Raw genomic sequence first — 11,809 nt, forward strand, 5'->3', positions numbered from 1 at the left:
GGAAGGATATCCACGGCGAGATCCTCTAAGGCGAGCCGCAGGAAATGTCAATATGAATTCCGATAAATTGCGTGAACTGAAGTCTGATCAGATCAATGAATTACTAGGATGTGTTCTGGTTGGGACAGCCCCTGCGGGTTCTTGCATATTTCTCTTGCCGGGTACTGCAGATGGGATGAGATGGTTGGTTTATGGAATGTGTGGTATGCGTCCCGGGACGAACCAAAACTGTTTTTTAGGGGGGTGACGCATCACATTCCCACTATTTAGAGTTGTGAAGACAAACTGCTTATCCGATTGTGAAGCTAACCAAGAATAATTAATTGGACACGTGTCCGTAACCTGACAATGTATAGATAAGCCTTCGGTGTGGTCCTGACGTTGAAAGTGCAGGTTGAGGTTTTCCCTAACAGTTCACGGAAAAGTGGTTTCTTCCACAGGAGGTGGGTCTAGGCTGCGGGCCACAGAAGTCAGATCAATGAACCGGGCGGGTTCCTGAAACTGGTTTGGCGACCCAAGGTAGAATAAACCTTGGACATATTTTACAGTTAAAGTTCACCGTTCAGTGGTCTCATTTACTGATACCCCGTTTTACATTTTTAAAGGCGATCCAAGCCTCCATACAAGCCGTGTGATATGTGGATCATTTGTGCGCTGTAAAGAACCCCGGGATAAACGTCGACTGTGAGATATTTACTCTGAATACTTTTTATTGGCATCGTCGAGCATCGAAAATCAAGGGAATTAAAATGATCTTCGCCAATACAGCCAATCCGATGAGGACTCCGTATCGTAAGCAGGTAGGTCTCTACATAGTAACGTTGCGCGAAGTGACCCACTGTGAATTGGCAATGGCAACTTAATTAAATGGCGAGTCTTTTTGTACATCGTTGCCGGCTTTATTGTCGGCTTCTTTGTGTCCCACGTTATTATTAGTTGTTTCTAACCATTGTTATAACATTGTTACTGAATAGAAAATCTCCAGTTTATGTAAAGATGTGCGCGTAAAGTAACAGAGCTGGCTGGCTAGCGATTTCCCCTTCGCTTGCTTTAGATGACTGATTGCATGTATTTCGTAGTATTGGAATAGGGAATGGTGTCGCTGGACATGTTTGGAGAACGACTCTTTGAAACATAGCCCTGGGTCACTTGCTTGTGAATATTGGCCATTTGGTTTTAGATGATGGGTGATGCCTCGTATTGGCAGTGGGACCTGAACGCTACATAGCCCAGTTGACCTTTGTCGTGATCAGGATGCGAGATAAACCAGCAGGAAAAACGGCTTATCATAGCCCACCGCTTTTTTAAAATGACGGACGCATATTTGGTTACAGATGAGCTAAACAGTTCCTGTTCGCTTCATATAAGATTACAGGCTACGGCTTTGCAATGCACACTAGATACAGTATCCTACGACCATATCGCGCTCAACATCCGGTTTGTAAGTGAATTAACGTCCCAGCCCTGGGCTGTGCTGATGCTGATAAAACAGGAATTTTCTGACGCTTTCAATTACTAAATGTTCAATCCCTATCATTTCCTATTCATAGGCGTACCCCTTCATATTTAGAGATCCCTTCATCTATTGTCGGCTAAAACGTGCATCCATTTACCATACATGACCCAAACTGCATGTGATGTTTTTTTTCCAAGCAATGCCATCTCAGTGGGTGGTATGTGTTTGTTACATGCAGAAAAAAAGATGTCCAGTCATTTGTCATCGACACCCCATTTAATACATTGTATCTAACAATGACATCAGCAGAAACGTGGGGCTTTTCCTTTTCTAAATTCGGTGGGAATTGGGAGCCAGGTTTTTTGCTGTCCCGGTGGAAGGATGGGGTCCCAGGATGCTCCGAGGCGAGCGAACGACCGGAGGAAAATCTCGAGCGCTCATGCATATGCATGAGCTGCCATTGTAAGCTGCACTCAGGGTCAAACCACCCAGGGGTGTGGCTAGAGAGAGAGAGAGAGAGAGAGAGGGAGAGAGAGAGAGATGAGAGATGCAGTTGAATGATGGTCGCTATATGACAACATGCCATCTTGTACTTAATCCCCCCACTTCCCTGTTGTAGCTGTAATGAAAAAACAAGGTGGCGGATATTTCTAATCATGGCTGAAAAGCATATTGGAACTGATGGAAAAACACACACATCATTTGCCTAAAGGCGAAAAATACACATGCACATTACCCTACATCCTGCCTATTGCTTAACGCCAAGGTTGGTGATGGATGGATTAGCACTGTTTTTGAATTGGGCTTCATCATGTATTGCAATGCCATGTTCAGTAGCTTCCTCACCAGTCACCATATGTTTTTTTCCTTCAATTTGGTCTTTGGTAATAAAGGAATGAATCAAGAAAGGATGACGCTTTATGGTCTTTATAAGTCAGTGATATTGTTACATCACCGAGAGAGGGGTATAAAAAAAACAAAAAAAACAAAAAAGTTCAAATTTTCCATTGAGAGATCTCTAGACGTCAGAGCCTTCTCCGTTGCACTGCTCTCTTTCCACCGAACTCCCTTCACGTCAGCTTCGCCTGTGTGGGATGCAGGCTCGCCTAGGTTAGTGTGGCCTTGCGATTTCACAGTTTACACAAACCATATGGCCAGAGATGACTGCTGCTGCTGCCGAGGCTGCTGCTCGGGCTCGCTCTGCGTGGCTGTGTGTGCTGTTCGTGCACTCCCATGGGGTAGGCTGCTACGCCATCACAGGATGGTGGATGGTCTCTCTCCACATACAATCCAATCTCGTCCACCTCTCCTTCTTCCTTCCTTCCTTCCTTCCTTCCTTCCTTCCTTCCTTCCTTCCTTCCTTCCTTCCCTCGCTCCATCCCTTCCTCCATCCCCCCTTTCTCCCTTCTACATATCCATGCATCCTCCTGAAGGCTTGAACGCAGTGTCTGCGTCCAGGTTTTTTTTTTCTTTTTTACATCTTTTATCTATTTCCAGCAGCGATCTGGCCCACCCTTTTTGGACTGTGTTCTTCACTCAGTTTCCCTTACTGTTTCCTATCGTTTCAACGTCCTTTTCTGCCATTTCGTATGCACTCTCTCTCTCTTTCTCTCTCTCTCTCTCTCTCTCTCTCTCTCTCTCTCTCTCTCTCTCTCTCTCTGACACACACACACACACACACACACACACACACACACACACACACACACACACACACACACACACACACATACAAGCACTGCCAAGCTCATCGAGTCACTGAAGATTGTTGTGACTTTTGATCATCTTTGTGGCACCTATGAGATGAAGGAGGCTGGAGCCTTTGGTTTACAGAAAAAAAGGATCATCGGTGAGCTGATCTCCAACAGAGAAGAATAGATAAAAAGAAGAATGTTTCTCAAAATAGATTTGAGATAGAACCAAGCCTCTCCTCAGCTCCAACCAAGAAGAGTTCCTGGGTTGGATCCTGTGCTGCGTTTTTGATTGAAGTTCTTCTTTTACGGCTGAGAAGCATTCCAAAGAGGACCCTTGAGGACACTTCTCTGGGTTGGAGCCAAAGAGACTCTTTATTCTCACAGCGATCTTCTCTGCCCACACTTGAAGTGCGAGGAGGATGGAGTATTTCGGAAAGGGGTGACTGCCCCCCACCCATATACGCAGGCCTGCCGACAAAGTGGGGTACAAAGGGGTATGTTGTCCCGGCCCCAAGGAGGTAGGGGGCCCAGAATTGGGTCCCCATTATATTGTACTTATTGTGTAAGGGGCCCTTTCAGATAACTTTGTCCTGGGCCCAGCAAAAGCTGTCAGCGGCCCTGCCTATACGTACTGTCATTTTCACAACCCCTGCTTCTGCTTTGTGGTCAGGCATGTCTTTGTGGAGGCCTTTACGTTTTGGCCTGTGGCTACTTTCCAAGTTTTTAACGTTCATTCACTCGCCCACCGTGGATGGAATCAATAGATTCTTTGTCTCACGCCCTTTTCGCTCCATATTCAAAGAACTATAAACCCCCATACACACGGCACACACACACTCCCAATTTTACACTTAGTCTCACCATTGCACTCTCATTTCTTTCTTTCCCTCCCTCTCCCTCTCTCTCTCTCTCTCTCTCTCTCTCTCTCTCTCTCTCTCTCTCTCTCTCTCTCTCTCTCTCTCTCTCTCTCTTTCTCTCTCTCTCACACACACACACACCCTGAGGAGAAATGCCCAGATGTGTGTGCCTTGCCTCAGCTCCCCCCCCCTCCCTCCTTTGCAAGTGCTGGTTTGATGCATGTGACATACTGAAATTGAGCGGTCTTGTTTTTACTTCAAGACGAATCACTAGGATCCCCCAGGATCCTCCTCCTTACACCGATTGATGAATGCGCCTCACCTGATGTTCAAGATGGCTCAGCGTCTCTCCTGCTACACCCTCAGAGGAAAAACAATATCTTCATGTGCTTGGCTCGTCAGCTCATGTCTTACACCTAAACCATCAGGGTTGTTCTGTTGTAGGATTATGTGTCACCAGCCCAGCATGGTCCCGCAAAAAGTATCAGAGCTTTGAATTTGGAATAGAGGATTTAGTAATATGTGAAGAATTTTGTGGCAAAACGATGTATCCACCATTTTTGACTTTTGCATTTTGTTATTGGAAATGACTGTTCAGAAGTCCTATCATCTACTGTATGTGTGAATTCTTGCCATTCAAATATTTTGAGAGCATACTTTTTAACCATATATAAAATGCATTTTGCAATGCAATGCAATCGAATGCCCAATACAAAAATGTCAATTTTCCCAACTGTTCTGAAATATCGACACCATTTTGCAACAGAACTCTTAAATGGATGGACCATAGGCCTATGAATACCTTCATAAGCACTTTATAAATAACTATTTATCAACAAAATGTTTACAAATATTTATATATTGGTAAGAAATCCTATGTTACCACAGCAGACACAGCACAGTCGTATCAGTCCTGGAAGTTTCTCCTCCAAAGACCAAAAGGCATTAAACCACATAAAACTCACACAGTAGAAGTTGATTCCCACTCCACTGTGCAGTCGTAGTTTGGTTCTCTTACTCCTTTACAAACATTTATAAATGCTTTGTTAAATATTGATTATTATTAAATGTCAGTGTTTATAAAGCTTTTTTGGGTAGTTATTCTAAAGTTTTAGCAATGATTCATATGTGAACTATACTACAACTCTTTTATGGACCACATACTGTAAAAGTGGCCCATTCCTTATTCTCCTCTTATAGAAGTAAGCCATGTACGCTTTACATATCTATATGTCTAAGAACTACGTATATATTGAGTATATCTTACACCTTAACCATCAGGATTGTAAATGTTGTGGGATGGAGTGACATCTCTCGTGTAGCATGGTCCTACATGAAGTATCAGGGTTTCATGGGCTTTGAATATGAGGATTTAGTAATGGAGATGGACGATGGGATACACACGTTATGTAAAACTTACAAAATGGTTCATATATGGACTATCAATTTCTTACATGGCACATACTATTACAGTGACCCATTGCTCATATTCCTCATATACTGTAAGTAAGGCACCCATACTTGTCCATGCGTAAACATTGTACATGGAATTTGTATGAGTTTGAGCGGCAAAAGTGGCAAATTTGTAATGTAAGATTTTTATATGAATTTGTATAGCCATATAAGTTTAACATATCTATACATCTAAACATTTGTATAGCCATATAAGTTTTGCATATCTATATATCTTAACATTTGTATAGCTAGTACGTTTTACATATTTAAATATCTTATCCCTATGAGGTGCTTGTGTGGCTGCATCTCACACATCAGCCATCAGGGTCGTTCTTTTTGTAGGATTATGTGACGTCAAGTCAAGTCGGCTTTATTGTCAATTTCTTTACATGCACTCACTGGTCATACAAAGAATATGAAATCACGTTACTTTCCCATGCAGACATAGGCATAGACTTTAGGTGTGGACATAGACAATTAGACATAGACAAATTGCCATAGACAGTAAGCATACATTACACTTAGAGTACCTATACAATACCCATCTCTAGCACAAGTCCTGCGAAAAGTAGGCCTAGATATATAGATATATAAATACAGAACTTAGTGTAAGTAATGAATGAATGGAGATGTGTTACGTTTTGTTTGCCCGTAACTGAGTGACGGCAAAAATTGAAGGTGTGAAAGTGAAACGCATCGCAAAAAAGAGATGGACTGACTTCATAGTTTCCAGAGTGTGTGTGTGTGTATATCGTGTGTGTGTGTATCGTGTGTGTGTGTGTGTGTGTGTGTGTGTGTGTGTGTGTGTGTGTGTGTGTGTGTGTGTGTGTGTGTGTGTGTGTGTTCGCTTAGCCACAGCCTGCCTGTCAACACGACAGGGAAAAATGTATGTAAGTGAGAGAGTGGGGGCGTCTGACTCTGTCTGTGTTTGTCTGTGTGTGCCTGTGCCTGTGTTTGTTTCCATCTGAGTTAGCTAGCGGTTTCACTTGTTTGTGTGAGCATGACTGAATGGATGAATGTCTCGTGTGCTCGTAGAGAACATGTAGAGAACTTGACAGAGTGTGACTGTGGATACCTTTGTGTATGTGTGTGTGTGTGTGTGTGTGTGTGTGTGTGTGTGTGTGTGTGTGTGTGTGTGTGTGTGTGTGTGTGTGTGTGTGTGTGTGTGTGTGTGTGTGTGTGTGTGTGTCTGTAGAATGTACCAGTCCATATGGGTATGTACTATACCTGTATCCAAATGGGTGTTGGGGATATTGTAAATATTAGAATCGTACTACTTACTCTTTATAACAAAGTAATAGGCCTATGTGTCATCCAAAACAGGGCACGGCTTCAACCCATGCCAACAACAACAACACACACACACACACACACACACACACACACACACACACACACACACACACACACACACACACACGCTCACACGTGTCACTACGTCTGCTTGTGCAATGCATGTGTGAGGTAGTGGAGGGCTACTCTCTCTCTCTTTTTTTTTTGAAGTAGGTCAGTGTGTCAGAGCGCATATGGCTCCTTGTTAGCATCCATCCACACCAGGAGCCTCACCAGGTGCCTTCAAAGGTTGCACACCGCACACCGCCGCTGCCTTCAATTGCCACCTTTGACATCAGAAGCGGATCTCACACTTGCAATTTCTCTTCATCTTCTTCATGCATGGTCCCCTTCTCTCTCTCTCTCTCTCTCTCTCTCTCTCTCTCTCTCTCTCTCTCTCTCTCTCTCTCTCGCTCTCATCTTTTCATGCAACCCAACACCCGGCGTCCTTCTAAAACCCATCGCTGATTAGTCACTCACAAGCAGCTTCACAGCATTCATAGCACAGCTACAGCTAGCTTTCTCACCACTTCACTCGCTGTGTGAAGTGAATACGTTGGGGGAAGTACTTGATGAACATTCTCTTTTTTTTCCCTCTACATTCCCCGTTGGAATCTGAGGCAGCTTTCGCATTTTTTTTCCTCCTTAATTTTATTTTTTGATTTATTTTTTTTTGGTGCAAAATTAGTTGGTGGCCATTTTGTTGGGAAGAAAGGAGAGTGCTGTGTAGTGTGGAATGGAATGGAATGGAATGGATGCTGTTTTAATGAATGAGTCAGAGAGAAAGGAAGGAAGTGAATCAGCGCTGTGGGCTGTGGTGGTCGTCGCTCCAGCTCTGCCGTGCCGTGCCATGATGGAGCACATGTGCTTGTTGGATGATGATGAGGGCCGGGGGCCCCCCACTTCCGCCAGCCATACCAGGCCGATCAAGCTCACCTGGTCACATGACCAAACCCCAACCCCCCACCCCCACCCCTACCTCTCTTCACCAGGGCTGCCACCATTTTTTTACCCCTTCCCTCACCCATACTCTAACCAGGTCGGCTGAGTTGATTTCACCTGGTCACATGACCCTACCCGAGCTGCCTCAGGCTGCCCCCCCCCCACACACACACACACACATCCCCTTCCTCCCACTTTACACAGTCTGATGCCACTTTTACCACTACCCCAACCCAATACAACACCCATTTACCGAGCCGGCCGGGCTGAGATGACTGCACTTGGTCACATCTCACCACCAGAGGCGCATCTTGTCACCAGGCTAGGCAGGCAGCCGCTTGGGGCCCCCAATCCTATACATGGTGAATAACAGCCAAGACTTGCAACTACAGAAGTGGTGATTTGTTGTGAATGTTCATTATCTTGATTTTTTGCTTGGGGCCCCAGCATACCCTAGAATCGCCTCTGCTCACCACCACAACCACAACCCAACCCAACCCAACACCCCACAGTCAGCCACCCCTAAAACTACCCAGCTACCCAACCTCCCACCCTTCAGCCCTTCTACTCAGATCTGACGCCACTTTTACCACTACAACAAATCACACCACACCCCTCCAGCCAGTCTGCCAATATTTTCTTAACCATTACTCATTACTCACTCCAGTCCAGGCCCACTCCAACCCCCTTACCAAAAGGAGTCCCAGTACCACATCCACCCGGCCCCACCCCACCCCCTCCCTACCCTACCCTACCCCTCTACCCAGCCACACCATTATTTTTTACCACTTCCCCCACTCCACTCCACTCTCAACCCAACTCCCCCCCCCCCACACACACACACACACTTTTTTTTTCCAAATGGCATCCCAAGCCAGACGCACTAAAAAAATAGTAATAAATAAAACGCTGTGATGGAGAAGCTGTTTGTGTAGGCAGGGGGAGAGGAGGGGTGGAGGGGAGAAGGAGGGGGTGGGGGGTTGGGGGGGTTAGTCATTCCTGAAACCTCAAAAGGCACATTAGCAATAAATCCACAGCCAGCCCCTGTGAGGCTTGGCTTCCATTCTCAACAGCATCACACGCCCAGATCTTCCAGCTTTGCACGTTGGCTGGAGTAGACCCTGTGTGACCCAGTATTATTATAAACGCATTTCCTTGCATATTTACTCTCTTGGCCGCTACCCTAGGTATAGAACAGGAGTAAGGAAGGACTCTTCAATGAGATTGTCTTTGTCACACTACCATCTTCAAGCACTGTTCTGCACCATGTGTAGAATTGTGTTCTGCGTCTTCAGCATCCCCATCAATATGCTCCCTCTTATAAGGATAGGGTTACACTAGATGTGTTACATTATGTGAGGTCAACATCAAGATTAAATTGAAAGAATGGTCTATTTTTGTAGAATGTTCGTAACGCTTCTGTGTCTGATGTCGCGAGCCTCATTGATTTATGAAGGAAGCTAAATTCTTAGGGCAGATACCAGTAGGTCTCTCCCTTATGAAAATGAACCATGGTTTTATTGTAGTAACCATGGTTCTACCATCATATGTCATAAGTACTCTGAACCAACCGTAGTATTACTATCAAAGGTGTAGCTATGGCTTGGAGAGTTGTTGGAATCAATCAATCAATCAATCAATCAATCAATCAATCAATCAATCAATCAATCAAAAGCTCTGCATTATGTCTGTAACAGTTGGAGTGTAGTTTCTATACTGCATGTAGTGTCCTCACTGTCCTGACTCCTGACCTATAGTGGTTCTTTTTTAGTGGTTTTCGTTTATCACTCTCCCAGTTTCAAGCTTAGCTCTATGGCTGTGTGTTTGGCTATATAACTTCAGTGTCCCTACCAATGTGTTTTCACTCTCTACATGTATTTCATGCTCTACCTCCTTCTCACCATTAATTTCAAGTGCTCTCTGTCTTCCTCCCTCCCTTTCTTTCCGTTTCTCAATTTATCTCCCTCACCCTCTATCTCTAGATTTCTCTCATCCTCTATCACTCGGAATTTATCTCTCACCCCTCCTGTCTCAAATTCTCAGCCTCCCTCTCTTTATTTCACCATCTTTCTTTCTCTCTCTCTTAGGTTAGTATTTTTCTTTTATAAATGCTTAAAATGAGGTGAAACTCTTCAGGGAGCTTGGAATCACTGTATCACAGTATTATTGACATCTAGTTCTCCACTATGGCTGGTAGTAGACCCAAAAGAGTTTAGTTGAAAGCATCTGGACTCCTTGATGTCTTTCTTGTTCAAGCTCCAACAACGAGTCTGGTTGCTTGCAACGAAATGCTTTTGGATAACTTGACCTGGATGGATTGGAATCTTCACGAAGCTTAAGCACTGTTGTAGACCCTCTGTGTTGTGTCCTCAGCATCCCCCATCATCAATGTGTTTCCTTTTACTAAGTATAAATGCCCAAACGGTGGAAGAGAACAGAACAATTAATCTGTTCTAGGCTGATAGGAAGAAGCAGTTATGGAGTTATTTGGAGTGTTTAGTGGGCATTTTGTACCTGTAGTTTTTCATTCAGCAAAAGTACTATAGAGCCTGTGTGCTGTGTCCTCAGCATACCCCATCTTCAATGTGTTTCCTTTTATAGATGCCCAAAAGGAGGAAGCGAGCAGAATAGAGTTAGCACTCCTTCCTATCACTCCTGTTCACGGATAGGGTAGGGTAGGGTTGGGTAGGATGGGATAATTGTACTCCTTGCACCCATATCGGGATCTCCTTGCCACCCCATCTCCTGTGGCTCCATTGTTTCACCCGGACAGGAAAACAAGCATTTGGAAACTGTGAGTGCACGGGGAAAGGAGAGGAGAGGAGAGGAGAGGAGAGGAGAGGAGAGCAGGAGGAAGAGAGTTGAAAATGAGAGGGGAGAGGGAAAGAATTGGAGAGTGTGAGTGGGAGAGAGGATGGCGGAAATACAAAAGGAGAAAGAGAAAGATAGTGAAATGAAGAGAGGGAGAGGGGAGAGAAATGAAGAGAGAGAGAGGGTGAGAAATACATTTGGACAGAGAGAGAGAGAGAGAGAGAGAGAGAGAGAGAGAGAGAGAGAGAGAGAGAGAGAGAGAGAAATTTAGAGCGAGATGAGAGAGGGAAAGAATTGGACAGAGGAAGTGGGAGAGAGAAGGGAGAGAGAGAAAGAAAGATAGTGAAAGGAAGATAGGGAGGGTGAGATACAGAGAATTTGAGAAGGGAAGGGTGAGAGGTAAATTCAATGAAATGGAGAGAGAGGGAAGGTGAGGGAGAAAAACTTAGATATGGAAAGAAAGAGAGGGAGGAAGAGAGAGAGAGCGCTTGAAATTAAGGGAGAGATGGGGGCTCAGAGAGATGAGAGTTAGAGCATGAGATATGTACATGGGGAGAATTGTAGAGAGGAGGAGAGAGATGGAGTGAGAGACAGAAAGAAAGAGTGAGAGATAGAGTTTGAGAATATTGAAGAGAAATGGAGAGATGAAGAGAGAGATGATGAGAGAGATAGCATGAGACATGGTGAGAAAGACATGAGTGTAAAGTGAGGGAGATGAATTGAGAGATGGAAAGAAATGGAGAAAGAAAGAAATAAAGAGAGAGAGAGAGATAGAGAGAGAGAGAGAGAGAGAGAGAGAGAGAGGGAGGGAGAGTTGGAACAGGGCATTGGGTGTGCTGGAAGGGGATTGAGGGCCTGCTGTGCTGTGCAGGAGGCCGGCCGGGAGGGAGGGAAGGAGGGAGGGAGAGAGACAGAGAAAGAGGGGGTGTGGTAGTGTAGGCTTTCAGGCAACCCCCTTGGGGAATGGAGCCGCCAGATAAGGGAGGTGATTTGCAGGTCGGGACAAGAACGGCTCATTGTGACGGCTCTGGAAAAAGAAATGGTGGTAGTGCTGGTGGAGGTTGTTGGTGGTGGGGGGTGGGGGGTTGTTGAGTCGCTTGACACTTGGCGTGTCAAAGGCAGTAAACGTTGGTGCGGAGGTTCAGGAGGAGAGAAAGGATGGAGTTGGGTGGGGTGGGATGGAGTGGATTAGGGGTTCACCAGTCTTCTGACGTGGGTGTCATTGCCAAGAGAGGAAAGCATAACTTTCCAGAGATGTGATG

General features: G+C 45.1%; 1 protein-coding gene across 3 annotated transcripts in view; it reads left to right on the forward strand.

The window, feature by feature from the left end:
• The first annotated feature begins 486 nt into the window (after nucleotides 1–486).
• rbms1a (RNA binding motif, single stranded interacting protein 1a) overlaps nucleotides 487–11,809 on the forward strand; it is a 49,765-nt gene continuing 38,442 nt past the window's right edge. For all 3 annotated transcript variants that reach the window (XM_063212020.1, XM_063212022.1, XM_063212021.1), the window contains exon 1: nucleotides 487–800. In XM_063212020.1, coding sequence (XP_063068090.1) covers nucleotides 750–800 — 51 coding nt within the window. In that variant the 5' untranslated portion in view covers nucleotides 487–749. The remainder of the gene's footprint in view (nucleotides 801–11,809) is intronic.

This window comes from Engraulis encrasicolus, chromosome 12 (genome assembly GCF_034702125.1).
Source record: "Engraulis encrasicolus isolate BLACKSEA-1 chromosome 12, IST_EnEncr_1.0, whole genome shotgun sequence".
In the NCBI taxonomy this organism is placed as follows: domain Eukaryota; kingdom Metazoa; phylum Chordata; class Actinopteri; order Clupeiformes; family Engraulidae; genus Engraulis; species Engraulis encrasicolus.